We start from the raw sequence: 16,758 nt of genomic DNA, 5'->3' as shown, positions 1-16,758 counted from the left end.
TTTCCCTTTTGTTTATGCTTTAATTCTAACAGTTTCTCATCACCATTAGAAAATATTAATTGAACATCTCTCTGTATAGTAATTTTTTTGCCACTATACCACTGTACAAAATAACATATTCCAGCTACAGCACCTTTCCTTATCATCTTATATATTATGTTTCTTTTTAATTCAATGTAACAAACATTTATCAAAGACAAAAGATAAGAACACTCCTTGATAGCAATGTGAAAGATTATATGCCTTCAAAGATTTTGTAGTCTTTTATGCAAACAAAATCAATCAAGAATAATTATAAATTATATGATATAAAAAAAGTAAAAAGGTGGGCGCTAATTTCTAATTGAAGAATCAAGAAACATTTCATGGGGAGAGTGTGATTTAAGTTGGGCCTAGAGGTATTGGTTATATTTTAATTGAAGGAAATAAGGTGAAAAGTACATCAGGCTGAGGGAACAGTATGAACTAAGGCATGAGGAAAGGAAACTGAAAGTTTGTTGTGGCTGTGGTACTGGGATTATCATGGAGATGAAGTTGGAAGGTAATGGAACGAGATAGTAAAAATCCTTCAATGCCATGCAAAGAAATATAGACTTCATTCCATTTGAATGAAGTGATGATTTGGAATGATTGAGTTAATTCACATTTAGAGAGATACTTGTGGTCATTCAAACCCAACTACAACATTAATACAACCAAATAAGGCCTATTAGAAATAGAGATGTCAAATTACTTGTGATCTATTTTTTTATCTGTATCTTTTTTTAATTTGATTTTTTATTTTATATCTGAGTATAGTTGATTTACAATGTTATGTTAGTTTCAGGTATATGGCAAAATGATTCAGTTATACATACACACATATCTATTCTTTTTCAGATTCTTTTCCCATATAGGTTCTTATAGAATACTGCGTAGAATTTCCTGTGCTATACAGTAGGTCCTTGTTGATTATTTATTTTATATCTAGTAGTGTATGTATGTTAATCCCAAACTCCTAATTTATCCCTCCCCCCCTCCCCTTTGGTAACCATAAGTTTGTTTTTGAAGTCTGTGAGTCTATTTCTATTTTGTAAATAAGTTCGTTTTTATCATTTTTTTTTTAGATTCCACATATAAGTGATATCATATGATATTTGTCTTTCTCTGTCTGACTTACTTCACTTAGTATGATCATCTTTAGGTCTATTCATGTTGCTGCAAATGGCGTTATTTCATTCTTTTTTATTGCTGAATAATTATTCCATTGTATATATGTACCACATCTTCTTTATCCACTCATTTGTCAATGGACATTTAGGTTGCTTCCATATCTTGGGTATCATAAATAGTGCTGCAATGAACACTGGGGCTTCTGATCTTTTTTTTTTAACATCTTTATTGGAGTATAATTGCTTTACAATGGTGTGTTAGTTTCTGCTGTATAGCAAAGTGAATCAGCTATACGTATACATATATCCCCATATCCCCTCCCTCTTGCACCTCCCTCCCACCCTCCTTATCCCACCCCTCTAGGTGGTCACAAAGCACTGAGCTGACCTCCCTGTGCTATGCGGCTGCTTCCCACTAGCTATCTATTTTACATTATTCAGTAGTGTATATATGTCAGTGCTACTCTCTCACTTTGATCTATTTTAAAAAGAAACCAATAAACCCATTAAAATGTGTGGGCTTCAGTTTTTGTTCTCATAACACCAAAGGGAAAAGGAAGACAAGAGAATGATTTTCACTTGGGTTTGTTCATTATGAGCTGAATATCTAATGGCCTTCAAGTGTTTCTGCAGATTTAGCCAGTGATTCATCCATTTTCATGTTGGCAAATTGCTCCCATTTAGCTATATTGTTTAGTTTTATGACAGGCAGTCTTTATTTATATGGTCCTGCCCCCACCTCACTCGGTCCCTTTTTTACAAAGTGGGACCAGGGACTCCTGGTGGTCCAGTGGTTAAGACTCTGTGCTTCCCATGCAGGGGGCACGCATTCTATCCCTGATCAGGGAACAAAGATCCCGCATGCAGCACAGAGTGGTCAAGAAAAAAAAAAAAAAAGTGGGAACAGCTGCTTGAGAAGTTAATTTATAATTTTCTTGCCTGCAGGTCACACCTGGCTCTACATGTGCCATCTTTGGCCTAGGAGGTGTCAGTCTTTCAGCTGTAATCAGTTATAAAGCAGCAGGAGCTTCCAGAATCATAGTTATTGACATCAAAAGTGAGAAGTTTACAAAGGCCAGAGCCCTTGGAGCCACCGACTGCCTCAATCCTAGAGACCTAGATAAACCCATTCAGGAGGTCATCGTTGAAATGACCAATGGAGGTGTGGATTTTGCCTTTGAGTGTATAGGTGGAGCTAAAATCATGGTATGTATATTTTTTATAATAGGATATAATAAATATCGCTTATTAACATTAACATTTATAATATGTGCATCTTAATATATTTATTAAATTTTAATATTTATATACATGTATAAATTATGTTTAAGAATAGTTATTAATACTATATTAGATATCATTATATGTTACATACATATAATTAATGTTTACTTATTAATAAATATTAACACTTACTATTTAATATTAATGTGTTATTAATATTTGTTTATTCTTTCACATGAAAGTCAGCAAAAAATTAAGAGAAAACTTAGAAATAAAAACTTTCAAAGAATTGTGCCTATGAGAAGTGAGGAAAAATAATAGAAAAGGCAGATTTAGAGGAGGGAATAGACAGGGTGAATGGAGTCACCCCTAACAGCCAGAGGTATCCACTCTCATCTTAAAGTAGAGCAAGGAGATGTTAGCAACCTACAAACAAGCCAGTTCTGTCCATCAGATCTCAATAATCCGGTTGCAGAATTAGGTCCAAATTATATATGTGAAATTTTCAATTAAAAAAATCAACAAGCTGCAAAATTAAAAACTCAATCTTTTTTTCCTAAACACTACAATTTCGTATCATTCAGATTTCTTCTCCTCTCAGGACAGCAAAGGAGGGCCCTTCTGAGTGCAGGGCCCTGGGCAACTGCACTGGTTGCAGGCTTCACACAGCCAGTCCTGTCTGTTCTGCTCCAGAAAATGGGGTAAAGAGCCAACTGCACAGGCAACATAGGGAGAAGTTAGCCTCCAGAGCACGCAGCCTTAGTCTCCAGCAAATATTCACCTAATGCATCTTTGCTCAAAGCCACTAAGTAGAGTTTTGTTTTGTTTTTTTTTAACAAGATGACCAAAGAATTCATCAACTAACTTTTCTGCCTATGGAGGCTTCTTAGTTCATGAGTGAGAGCTGTGAAGTCGTTATGACACTATTCCCTTTTATTTACCCCTTCACTCAGCCTGGCTCCTGAAACTCTCCTCTAGAGGGTACAAAGAATGAAATTCTGTACTTCAACCTCCCAGGAGCAGGCTTTGGCAATTTTCCCCTCGGTTCTTACCTGACACAACATGATATGACAAAAGAGGATGGAGACCGGGAAGGCTGCCCTTCCTGGGTCTTTCCTCTTAGAATGGTTTCATTATACTAGTGCAACTGCTTAAAAGAGGATCTGACAGGTAATAAGCACTCGATAAATGTTAGCTATTACTGACATTTCGTGCAGTGAGGACCCCTCGTACTGCACCGCTCCCCTGCATCCAAAGCTTCAGCCCTTGCTTTTTCAATTGTCCTTGGCACCTGCGGCCTGCAATGTGCCACATCCCTCCCTCTCCACTTCCCACAGCTCATTTGTTTCACAAACACTGAAATTCAGCCCACTTATTTTTCTAGTATAGAGATTCTCAAGACTGGCTATACTTCAGAAGTACCTGGGGAGTTGTTGTTGTTTTCCAGTATCAGTGAATCGACCCATACCCAGGATATTCTCATGCACTGGTTCTCAAGCTGAGGACCACTGATCCAAAACTTGGCAGGTTCTATTATTAACTTATTTAGTACACCAAGAAACATATTTTAAATTATGGAATAGAATTACACTAGAGAACCCAAATAAAAAGAGATGAGTTTAATCACAAAAATATGGGCTAACTACCCTTCCACCAAAAGCTTCCATAACTAGGGAAAGCTTAATTTCTACGTTGTGGAGGAGATTCCAGTAATGGGAATGAACTTAATTTCAATGACCGCTAATGCTCTAAAGCAGTCTAAAGAACGCAACAGAACAATTAGAAACTTACAGTAGTGGACAATTTTATAAGATTCTGAGAATTAAAAATAATTCTCATCAGAAGTTATCAGAGGCTACTAAATAAAACCCTGTATTTGCATATAATACCCATTTAACTAAGTTATAATTATGGAGGTTAATTCCCTGCTTGGAGCAAAGCTCAGAAATGTAGAGAAGGGCAATAGGAAAAACATTAAATTAAAAAAAAAAACAAAAACAAAAAACAGGAGTAATGTAGGCAGCTACCTTAAGGTCACAAGCAGTGCCTGTGCTCTTTACCTCTCTCTGTGGATCTCTCTGTACAATATACATTAAACAAAAATATTTCTGCCATATAAGAAGTATAGAAACTAGAAGAGTTGCTATTTAGAAATGTTAGACATTCTCAAAACTATAAATACATATTCAAATGAAGATTTCAAAACACATTCTAAAAGCTCCAGGTCATTGCATTGTCCATCCCTAGTAAGACAGACAGAGAGAAGAGGGAAAGAATTTACTGTACTTCAGATTGCTTCTTTCATATAATGATCAGTGATGAACAGGAATGGTATTCCTATTGGGACTTCTGTAGAAGTAAAAGTTGCCTCAACAGGTGAGAACCAAGTTAACCACTGGCTATGGCAAATGATATGGGATAAGTTTATATTTTTCTTGTATAATATTAGTCTCAAAATTTTAAATGTTCAACTATAACATAGGGCTTCTATGTGGAATGGCCATCCACAAGTTTGTATCTTTCTTAAACTTATTTACATTTTCAATCTTGGCATTTTTATATTAACTCCAAACCTGCAGCAGGTTAAGATAATATTTTCTTTCTCTCATGCAAAGATCAATGCAAATCCCCTGGGCCCCTGTCTTCCATGTAGTGACTCAGCAATCAAGGAAGTTCAAATTTGTGGCTTTACAATCTCAACATCAGGTCCTCTTGGTTGTTAGAGCAGAAGGGACAGCTGGCGGTTGTACACTGGCTTTTCTATTTTGGCTAGGAAATGGCACACGTCACTCCTGCCCATAGCCCAGAACTAGTCATATGACTCTACTTAACTGCAAGAGAGCTAAAAAATATAGGGAAGCGATGAAATGTTTGATGAGCAGCAGCCACTGTTATTTTCTGTTTAACCGTTTTGCCTTCTGTTTTAAATAGCATTTCTTTTAAATTATCCTACATTGAGATCTGCTAAGTTTACAGTATATGCCTCATTTTTAGACTCTAGTGAATACCTATTCACCCTCTGTTCGTGACTTAATTTTGATCCTTTGTCCCTGGAATTGCAAATATCTTCATATATACCATTGTACCTCGTCAAAAACTTGTTGACTAGAGTTTATAATATCTTCTATAGATCTTTCTTTACCTTCATGTACGTATATTTTTCTTGATATACAATGAGATACATTCTAGGTTCAGCATAAGTGTGGTATTAAACAGAGTAAAATATGTTTGGTTTCTTTTCAATATCTTTTTTGATGACATTCAAACTTTTATTGGATGTTCTATCTGAAACAGAACACTGGTGCCTCAAGTCTCAATCTACAATATTACAACCTCATTAGCCATTATCTTGTATGCAGAGTTGTGTAAAATTTCCCTAAACTATTGTACAAACCCACATTGGAGTTCATGTTCTATTTTTCTACTTACTCAGCTAATCTTTTTGTTTGACCTTCCAGAGAGCAGCAAAACAGTAGGTTGGGGGGTATGTACATCATTGGAGTAAACGTTGGTGACAACGGATTGAGTGTTTCTGCAGTGGAGCTAATAATGAATGGGCCGTACTCTAAATGGAACAAGCTTTGGTGGTCAGTTTTTTTTTTTTTCTTTTAATTTTCTTCATAGTAGTAGTCATATTATCATAATTAGGATTATTGAAAGGAAAGGAAAATAATTTAGTTTTTAAATATTGAGTGCCTAGAATATATCTGAAGACTACATGAAAGCTATTTATTCTATTAGTTACTTGAAAGTAAACAGTTTTTTATAGAAGGATAACTGTAATTCGCGAATTGAAATTCAGTTTGCATTAAAATGGACCAACATAGGGGAACAAAAGGTAGACGGTGATCAAATTGAGATACTTCCTTATCTAGAAATAGAAAATAATCTTGAATTTTTCTCTTGAAGAAAAAAAATTTAATAGATTGAAGTACAAAAAATTAAAGATGGCAGGGGGATAAGCTATTTGAAGCAACCCAAATCTGACCTGATAATTTCATTCATTCAACAAACACTGGTTAAACTACCTTTCCATGTGAAGCACCATGTCTTTATTTGGCATTTTGGCCAATTACAGGTTGGAAAGGTATCGATTCTGTCCCAAAGCTGGCTGCTGACTACAAGAATAAGAAATTCGATCTGGATGCACTGATGTCCCATACCCTTGCTTTGACAAAGTTAATGAGGCATTTGACCTAATGTACCAAAGAAAAAGGTAAATTACCAAAGAGATGAGTGAGCAGTTTGAAAAACCTTTATGATGATTCTATTTTCATTTGATGTTGAAAACTAACCAGTGTGTCTTTTCTGACACTTTCCACATCATCAGAAGTACTCAATGTCCTTAAAAGATTAAATAGTGGCCATTTGCAAAAAAGAAAACTTCCTACTCTATTTCCATAAGGTACATGGACATACACTGTTCCAACATAGAGTGGTGATATAAACTGACCCATATTTTCCCCTTCACAAACAATTGTTAACTCAGTTGGGGCTGTTCGATAGAAAGAGAGGTTTCTAGAGTATAATGTCAGGTTCAATATAGTACAATATGGCCCTGAGTCTGGAATCACTGTGGTCTGCAACTGACACAGAATGCCCACTCCAGGCCCTTCATTATCAGACTAAGATGAAAACCATGAGGATGTGAGTAGTGAGTGGCAGGTAACAGATACTTAAAGGGTTCCCCAACTGCCTCATTCTCTTGCTTTGTCATGCTTGTCTTATAAGTGATTCAAGTCTACAATTTTAGCTACATTGTGCTCTCGTGGCATAGACCCTGAGAAATGATTTATAAAAATGTCCCAATCAGGGGATCCCTGGTAATTGGGGAGTGGGTAAAACCAGGATCAATGATTTTGGTTAAAATAACCAACCACAGTGTTGGTCAATAGAAGCAAAGGCCAAAACACCAGGAACAGTGTTACACAGAAGAGATGCAAAAAGGCAACAAAAAGAAGTGAAAGGGGGAAAGTATATAGTTAAATGACAGGACTTTGAAGCAGAGAACAAATGTTGCAAAAGAAGAAAATAGGTCCATGGTGTGAGGACCAAGGATACTTCCTGGGTAAGAAATCTGAGAAAATATCTCTACTCATGTGAACTCCCTAATTTGCAAAAGTGTCAACTGCAACGTATCAAAAAGACGTTCAATAAAAAGAAAAGAACAATTAAGAAAATGGTAATAGAAACATACATATCGATAATTACCTTAAGTGGAAATGGATTAAATGCTCCCACCAAAAGACATAAAATGGCTGAATGGATACAAACACTAGACCCATAAATATGCTGTCTACAAGAGACCCACTTCAGACCTAGGGACACATACAGACTGAAAGTGAGCAGATGGAAAAAGATATTCCATGCAAATGGGAATCAAAAGAAAGCTGGAGTAGCAATTCTCATATCAGACAAAACAGACTTTAAAATAAAGACTATTACAAGAGACAAAGAAGGACACTACATAATGATCAAGGGATCAATCCAAGAAGAAGACATAACAATCCTAAATATTTATGTACCCAACATACGAGCACCTCAATACATAAGGCAAATGCTAACAGCCATAAAAGGGGAAATGGACAGTAACAAAGTTACTGTAGGGGACTTTAACACCCCACTTTGGCCAATGGACAGATCATCCAAAATGAAAATAAATAAGGAAACACAAGCTTTAAATGATACATTAAACAAGATGGACTTAATTGATATTTATAGGACATTCCATCCAAAAAAAACAGAATACACTTTCTCCTCAAGTGCTCAGGGAACAGTCTCCGGGATAGATCATATCTTGGGTCACACATCAAGCCTTGGTAAATTTAAGAAAATCGAAACCGTATCAACTATCTTTTCCAACCACAATGCTATGAGACTAGATATCAGTTACAGGAGAAAAATGTGCAAAAATACAACCACATGGAGACTAAACAGTACACTACTTAATGACCAAGAGATCACTGAGGAAATCAAAGAGGAAATCAAAAAATACCTAGAAACAAATGACAATGAAAACACAATGACCCAAAACCTATGGGATGCAACAAAAGCAGTTCTAACAGGCAAGTTTATAGCAATAAAATCCTACCTCAAGAAATAAGAAACATCTCAAATAAACAACCTAACCTTACACCTAAAGCAATCAGAGAAAGAAAAACAAAAAAACCCCAAGTTGGCAGAAGGAAAGAAATCATAAAGATCAGATCAGAACTAAATGAAAAAGAAATGCAGGAAACGATTGCAAAGGTCAATAAAACTAAAAGCTGGTTCTTTGAGAAGATACACAAAATTCATAAACCATTAGCCAGACTTATCAAGAAAAAAAAGGAAAAGACTCAAAACAATAGAATTAGAAATGAAAAAGGAGAAGTAACAAGTGACACTGAAGAAATGCAAAGGATCATGAGAGATTACTACAAGCAACTATATGTCAATAAAATGGACAACCTAGAAGAAATGGACAAATTTTTAGAAAAGCACAACTTTCCGAGACTGAACCAGGAAGAAACAGAAAATATGAACAGACCATTCACAAGCACTGAAATTGAGACTGTGATTAAAAATCTTCCAACAAACAAAAGCCCAGGAAGAGATGGCTTCACAGGCAAATTCCAACAAACATTTAGAGAAGAGCCAACACCTATCCTTCTCAAACTCTTCCAAAATATAGCAGAGAAAGGAACACTCCCAAACTCATTGTATGAGGCCACCATCACTCTGATACCAAAACCAGACAAAGATGCCACAAAAGAAGAAAACTACAGACCAATATCACTGATGAACAAAGAGGCAAAAATCCTCAACAAAATACTAGCAAACAGAATCCAACAGTATGTTAAGAGGATCATACACCATTATCAAGTGGGGTTTATCCCAGGAATGCAAGGATTCTTCAATATATGCAAATAAATCAATGTGATACACCATATTAACAAATGGAAGGAGAAAAGCAGAAAGTAGGCATAGAGGGAACTTTCCTCAACATAATAAAGGCCATATATGACAAACCCACAGCCAACATCATCCTCAATGGTGAAAAACTGAAACCATTTCCACTAAGATCAGGAACAAGACAAGGTTGCCCACTCTCACCACTCTTATTCAACATAGTTTTGGAAGTTTTAGCCACAGCAATCAGAGAAGAAAAGGAAATAAAAGGAATCCAAATCGGAAAAGAAGAAGTAAAGCTGTCACTGTTTGCAGATGACATGATACTATACATAGAGAATCCTAAAGATGCTACCAGAAAACTACTAGAGCTAATCAATGAATTTGGTAAAGTAGCAAGATACAATATTAATGCACAGAAATCTCTTGCATTCCTATACACTAATGATGAAATATCTGAAAGAGAAATTAAGGAAACACTCCCATTCACCAGTGCAACAAAAAGAATAAAATACCTAGGAATAAACCTACCTAAGGAGACAAAAGACCTGTATGCAGAAAACTATAAGACACTGATGAAAGAAATTAAAGATGATACAAACAGATGGAGAGATACACCATGTTCTTGGATTGGAAGAATCAACATTGTGAAAATGACCATACTACCCAAAGCAATCTATAGATTCAATGCAATCCTTATCAAACTACCAATGGCATTTTTCACAGAACTAGAACAAAAAATTTCACAATTTGTATGGAAACACAAAAGACCCCGAATAGCCAAAGCAATCTTTAGAAGGAAAAATGGAGCTGGAGGAATCAGGCTCCCTGACTTCAGATTATACTACAAAGCTATAGTAATCAAGACAGTATGGTACTGACACAAAAACAGAAATATAGATCAATGGAACAGGATAGAAAGCCCAGAGATAAACCCACGCACATATGGTCACCTAATTTATGACAAGGTAGGCAAGAACATACAATGGAGAAAAGATAGCCTCTTCCATAAGTGGTGCTGGGAAAACTGGACAGCTACATGTAAAAGAATGAAATTAGAACACTCCTTAACACCATACACAAATATAAACTCAAAATGGATTAAAGACCTAAACGTAAGGCCAGACACTATAAAACTCCTAGAGGAAAACATAGGCAGAACACTCTATGACATAAATCACAGCAAGATCCTTTTTGACCCACCTCCTAGGGTAATGGAAATAAAACCAAAAATAAACTAATGAAACTTAAAAGCTTTTGCACAGCAAAGGAAACCATAAACAAGACGAAAAGAGAACCCTCAGAATGGGAGGAAATATTTGCAAATGAAGCAACGGACAAAGGATTAATCTCAAAAATTTACAAGCAGCTCATGCAGCTCAATATCAAAAAAAACAAACAACCCAATCCATAAATGGGTAGAATACCTAAACAGACATTTCTCCAAAGAAGATATACAGATTGCCAACAAACATATGAAAGAATGCTCAACATCACTCACTAATCATTAGAGAAATGCAAATCAAAACTAAATGAGGTATCACCTCACACCAGTCAGAATGGCCATCAAAAAATCTACAAAGGGCTTCCCTGGTGGCACAGTGGTTGAGAGTCCACCTGCTGATGCAGGGGACACGGGTTCGTGCCCCGGTCCGGGAAGTTCCCACATGCCGCAGAGCGGCTGGGCCCGTGAGCCATGGCCACTGAGCCTGCGCGTCCGGAGCCTGTGCTCTGCAACGGGAGAGACCACAACAGTGAGAGGCCCACGTACCACCAAGAAAAAAAAAAATCTACAACAATAAATGCTGGAGAGAGTGTGGAGAAAAGGGAACCCTCCTGCACTGTTGGTGGGAATGTAAATTGCTACAGCCACTATGGAGAACAGTATGGAGGTTCCTTAAAAAACTAAAAATAGAACTACCATATGACCCAGCAATCCCACTACTGGGCATATACCCTGAGAAAACCATAATTCAAAAAGAGTCATGTACCAAAATGTTCATTGCAGCTCTATTTACAACAGCCAGGATGTGGAAGCAACCAAAGTGTCCATCGACAGATGAATGGATAAAGAAGATGTGGCACATACATACAATGGAATATTACTCAGCCATAAACAGAAACAAAATTGAGTTATTTGTAGTGAGGTGGATGGACCTAGAGTCTGTCATACAGAGTGAAGTACGTCAGAAAGAGAAAAACAAATACCGTATGCTAACACATATATATGGAATGTAAAAAAAAAAAAATGGTTCTGAAGAACCTAGGGGCAGGACAGGAATAAAAACACAGACATAGAGAATGGACTTGAGGACACGGGGAGGGGGAAGGGTAAGCTGGGACGAAGTGAGAGTGTGTCATGGACTTATATATACTATAAAATGTAAAACAGATAGCTAGTGGGAAGCAGCCGCATAGCACAGGGAGATCAGCTTGGTGCTTTGTGACCACCTAGAGGGATGGGATAAGGAGGGTGGGAGAGAGACGCAAGAGGGAGGAGATATGGGGATATATGTATATGTATAGCTGATTCACTTTGTTATAAAGCTGAAATTAACACACCATTGTAAAGAAATTATACTCCAATAAAGATGTTTAAAAAAAAAAAGAAGAAGAAATGATCCCTGCTCAGTGAGGTGAGGATGATTTTCTTTGCAGTTCAGGAGCAGACTCCGTGTGTTTTCAGATAGCTTAACAGAAAGAGAATGTGTGAAGGAGAAATTGAACCCCTTGCATGAATTTCTGCAAACAGAAATAAAGAATCAGTTGTGTGACTTTATATAAAGTACATAAAGAAGAACTATCAGTGGAGGGCTACCTGGCTAAAATCAAATCCCTTTAAATAAAGATTTATCCTTGGAGAACAGACTTCAGGCTTTCAGTTGGGAAGTGAATGGATGTCTAGAAAACAAGTGGTAAGGACCGCAGAGTGAGAATGGCAGAGGAGAACAAGTGTCCCAAACCCGTTTCTAAACTTTGCATACCCAGAAGATGCAAGTCTGATGGAGTAACAAAGTCTGAAGTCTCATCTAGGCCCAGGATTATAAGGCAAACTACCAGTCAGACCACCATCACATCTCATTTCGCGAGGAAATCTGAGGAAGCACTTGAAAGACGGAAATTGGATGATTCTATCAATGAAGGAGAAAAAGACTAGGAGGAAAAGAGACATAAAGTCACATCCAGAGAACCAGTTGCTAAACCCACTCCCTGCAGAAGAACCAGAAAGAGTAAAACCATAAACACACACGGAGGAAGAAGAACAAAGAGATGAAAAAGAAGAGATTCAGAGGTCAAACTAAAGAACAAGCACCTAAACAGAATCTAAGGAGCCAGGCAGAACAAGGAGTTCAAGATAAAATTCAGGATGAAGGAGATAAGAGATGGAAAGAGTTACAGAAGACAACCCGAAGATTCTGGCTGCCAGAGACAGGAGGAAAAAGAACCTCAAAGAGTAATATCACAAGTTTCCAACTAGAAAGAGAAGGATGAAAAGTTTGGAGACTAAAAGTCCAAGATTAAAGTGCCAGCAGGGAGGAGAAGAGATGCAAAACTATATCCAAGGACCCAACTGAGAAAAAAGTTGCTCAAACCAAAATAGTTGTGTCCTCCAAGACCCATCCTCCAAGGTGCATTCAATGCAGACAGTACCTGGATGACAATGAACTAGGATATGAAGAGTATCCTCCTGGTGCAGTGGATGAGATACAGTTGTTAACAAATGGGAGAATGTCTATCTTCGAAGCCAATGAATCTGGCTTTGAGAGGCTCTTCCCCAACCAAACTGACATGCTTCAGCATGTACTGTAAAAGTGGTCACCTGTGCCCGATCAACACCAGCCTAATTAAGAAGAATGTCAAAGTCTCCTTTTCTGATTCAGCAAAATCAATATAAAATGATGACCGATCTCTTGAAAGTGGTGATAATGGCACCATAAGTGAATGGTGGATCACTGGCTTTGACAGAGGTGAAAAGGCTCTCATGAACTTCAGCACCTCATTTGTCAAATATATTATGATGGATCCCAAAGCAGAGAATGCACTGATGTTCAGCATGATGCGGGAGAAGATCTACCCAAGTAAGGTAGCAGTTGAGTTCCTGCAGAACAGCCCTGACTCAGCCTATGAAGACCAGATCAATAAGATTGAAGTTACTCTTTCTCCTCTGTGCTCAACCTAAGTCAATTCACTGCCCAGTTTGTAGTGGAACAAGTAGAGAATTATGATGAGACTCGGGATAGTGACAAGCAGCCCATCTTCCTGACTCACTACATGAGGGACCTGATCAAGTTGGCAGGGATCATCCTGGGAAAAAGGCAAAGCTGAAAGATGTCAGACCACTGGGCATTCTGCCAAGAAGAAGGGCAAAGCCCTCACTAACGCCACCACTACCAAGCTGCTCTACCAGATCTTTGACACTTTCTTCACAGAGCAAACTGATAAAGGATGGCAAAGACAAGAAGAATGCTTTTAAATGCCGACTGTGTGGCATCTGCAAGATTTGTCAACAGCCCAAATGTGGAAAGTGTAAAGCCTGTAAGGATATGGTTAAATTCGGTGGTAGGGAATGGAGCAAACAGGCTTGCCAAGAGAGGTGTCCCAATACGGTCATGAAGGAGGCAGATCACAACAATGTCAATGGCAATATCCTGGAGATGCCATCACTCCAAAAAAATGCATCAGGAGAAAAGAAAGTACAAGAATCTGATCTACTGGGCTGGAGAAGCCATCAAGACTGCTGGGAAGAGTTACTATAAGAAAGTATACATTGCCCTAGAAACCCTGGAAGTGGGGAACTGTGTCTCTGTTATTCCAGATAATTCCTCAAAACCACTGTCATGGCACTGTGGGAGGACAGCAGCAAAGGCAGAGCTTGCATACCCACTGGTTCTGTGTTGGGACACCCAACGTCCTCGGGGCCACATCAGACCCCTTGGAGCTGTTCCTGGTGGACAAATGTGAGGACATGCAGCTTTTCATACATTCACAGCAAAGTGAAGGTCTATAAAGTTCTGTCATAAAACTGGGCCTTGGAGGGAGGCATGGATTCTGAGGCCCTGATGGCAGAGGATGATGGGATGGGAAGTCCTATCTCTACCAGCTGTGGTATGATCAAAACGATGCGAGATTTGAGTCCCCTCCAAAAACTCAGCCAATGGAGGAAAAGTATAAACTCTGCACAAGCTATGTTCATCTGGCTGGAATGAGGCAAAAAGAAATTCCCAGGATCACAGAGCAGCTCAAGGATCTGGATGGCCGGGTTCTCTACAGCTCAGCCACCAAGAATGGCATCCAGTATCGAGTGGGAGATGGTGTGTACCTCCTCCCTAAGGCCTTCACGTTGGACATCAAGCTGTCCAGTCCTGTAAAACACCCACAGAAGGAGCCTATCAATGAAGATCTGAATCCAGAACACTACCAGAAATACTCCAACTACATCAAAGGCAGCAACCTGGATGCCTGTGAGCCACACCAAATTGGCCGCATAAGAGATCTTCTGTATCAAGGAGAGTAATGGCAGGCCCTATGAGACAGACATCAAGATCAGACAACAAGTTCTACAGGTGGGCAAAGGCCTCTGCTCTTCCAGGAGGCAGCAGAGTCTTCCAGAAAACTGTGCCTGAAATGGGGCTGTGACACACGGTGGTGTTTTAAGAGTTAGGGAGAGGTAGCTGTTTTTCCAAGTGTTTCTGATTATCTGTGGGTACTGACAATGACTATAACTATGTCAGAGTCCTTGCTTTTAGACCTCTATTTTAAAGTTGCAGAGTTTCAGAATTCTCCAGAAGAAATCCATGAGCGGAAGGAAGTCCAGGGTGTGACAAGAGCAGGGGTGGAGTGTTGTGGGCTCTGCCTGAGGCACCCCCAGAGATCCTTGAGTTCTGTTTCCGACTGTCTGCGTTCTGCTCCTTCCCAGGAGTCCCTCCCCACTCCCGATCCTCCTGCCCTTCATGGGCACCCCCTTTCCTCCCTTTTTCTAGGGTTTCTCTCTGCCCACACTTTTCCCAAGGTCTTGGCTTCACTCAGTCTTTTTCTGGGATCCTAACAGTAGTTAGGAGCTAACCTGAAACTAATCCATACAGATAGGTATAAAGTTGCTTCACTTCCTAGCTATTGCACATCAAAGATTTTCTAAAGAAAAAAAGAAAAGAAAAAGTAAACATTATTTTTTAAGCTACACAAAGTAACTTAGTGTGTAAGCCCTAAAACATCTTGTACAATCTCAATATTCCCATAAGCAGTATTCCCCAAGTTAGGAGTCAGGTTGGGGTTTACAGCCTTAGACCCTGGCGCTCATAGCTCCTCCACAACTACCCTTTTTCTCAGTCATGGAATATACACACAAGGGCTGCTAAGTGGCAGCCAAATGGAAAATGCTGCACTACTTTATTAATAGCTGGGCAAGTCTTTCATACTATCCCATGTAGGCCTGGTAGTCAGTGGTAGCATGGAGGCTTAGGGGTAGACACCTGAATGAGGCCTCCTTCTCCCCCCTGGCCTACTGAGAAGACCACCTGACTGTCCACACACCTGGAAAGGTGGCAACAGAGAAGGCAGAGGATGGGCCTCTCCAGGGATGCTGACCATACGGGAAGCACAACTGAGGGTAGGCCCTCCTGCCATACCAACTGCACAGAAGCAAGAAACTGGAGGGAACAAAACACGCAGGTGGCCTGTTAAGGTGTAGTGACCCTGACTCATGGTGAGGAAAGGCCACAGAAGTTCTCCCTCCATAGGGAGGTGTATAGTTCCAGGTCCTGGGTGAAGAGAATATTTGTGCATGGCAACCTGCTGATGCCAGGGATTCCACAGCTCCAGCAGTAAGGTCCAAGATTCTCTGCCTTTGAGGCTTATCCCCCTCCTTGTTTCTACATGTTGAAGGAGTAGGAACTTTTGAGTTCTCCGCGAGCAGTATTCCAACACACTAACCACCCCTTCTTTTGATGCCCAATTTTCCCTAAGCTACGGGAGAGCCAAGAGCAGCGACTATTCCAAGGCGAAAATCTCACGACAACCTCAACATGCTCTACTTCTCTATAACACCACTGGGCCACAAGGATCTTGCCCAGAATCAAGTGAGGGTCCCCAATTTTTCCCCAGCTTACTAACACCATGAATAAAGTATTAGTAATGTCATGAATGGAAGTGGATGACAAGATAAAAGAAATTAGACTTAGCAAAGTGGGTATCTATAAAGAATATTAAAACAAATCTTGAAAGAAAAAAACAAAAATTATTCATGGGTTTTGGTGAAATTTGTCATGAAAATTATACTGATTGTTGTTTTATTATTATTAACAGCATTAGGACAGTCCTGCTCTTTTGACAACACCAGGAACGATTTGTAATACTAGCTGACTAAATCTGAACCTGTATGGTTAATTCATTATCTGATATGATGAACAATGATAACTGTGAATTTTAACAGATATTTACAGTTAACATGTCAGTATCAAACAGCTATAGAGATTACAGCATTTTTATCCATAAA

The 16,758-nt window shown here is 38.9% G+C and overlaps 1 protein-coding gene across 1 annotated transcript in view; it reads left to right on the top strand.

Annotated features, from left to right (window-relative positions):
- LOC103072325 (alcohol dehydrogenase 4) overlaps positions 1-16,593 on the top strand; it is a 27,670-nt gene extending 11,077 nt beyond the window's left edge. Inside the window, 8 exon segments of the mRNA XM_007472247.1 lie at positions 2,097-2,357; positions 3,126-3,137; positions 5,836-5,866; positions 5,869-5,927; positions 5,929-5,962; positions 6,454-6,540; positions 6,543-6,591; positions 16,569-16,593. Coding sequence (XP_007472309.1) covers positions 2,097-2,357; positions 3,126-3,137; positions 5,836-5,866; positions 5,869-5,927; positions 5,929-5,962; positions 6,454-6,540; positions 6,543-6,591; positions 16,569-16,593 — 558 coding nt within the window.
- The last annotated feature ends 165 nt before the right edge of the window (positions 16,594-16,758 follow it).

The sequence above is a fragment of the Lipotes vexillifer genome, unplaced genomic scaffold (assembly GCF_000442215.2).
Source record: "Lipotes vexillifer unplaced genomic scaffold, Lipotes_vexillifer_v1.1 scaffold49, whole genome shotgun sequence".
NCBI classification, from domain to species: Eukaryota; Metazoa; Chordata; class Mammalia; order Artiodactyla; family Lipotidae; genus Lipotes; species Lipotes vexillifer.
The sequence above is the reverse complement of the archived record's forward strand: the minus strand, read 5'-3'. Positions and strand labels throughout refer to the sequence as shown.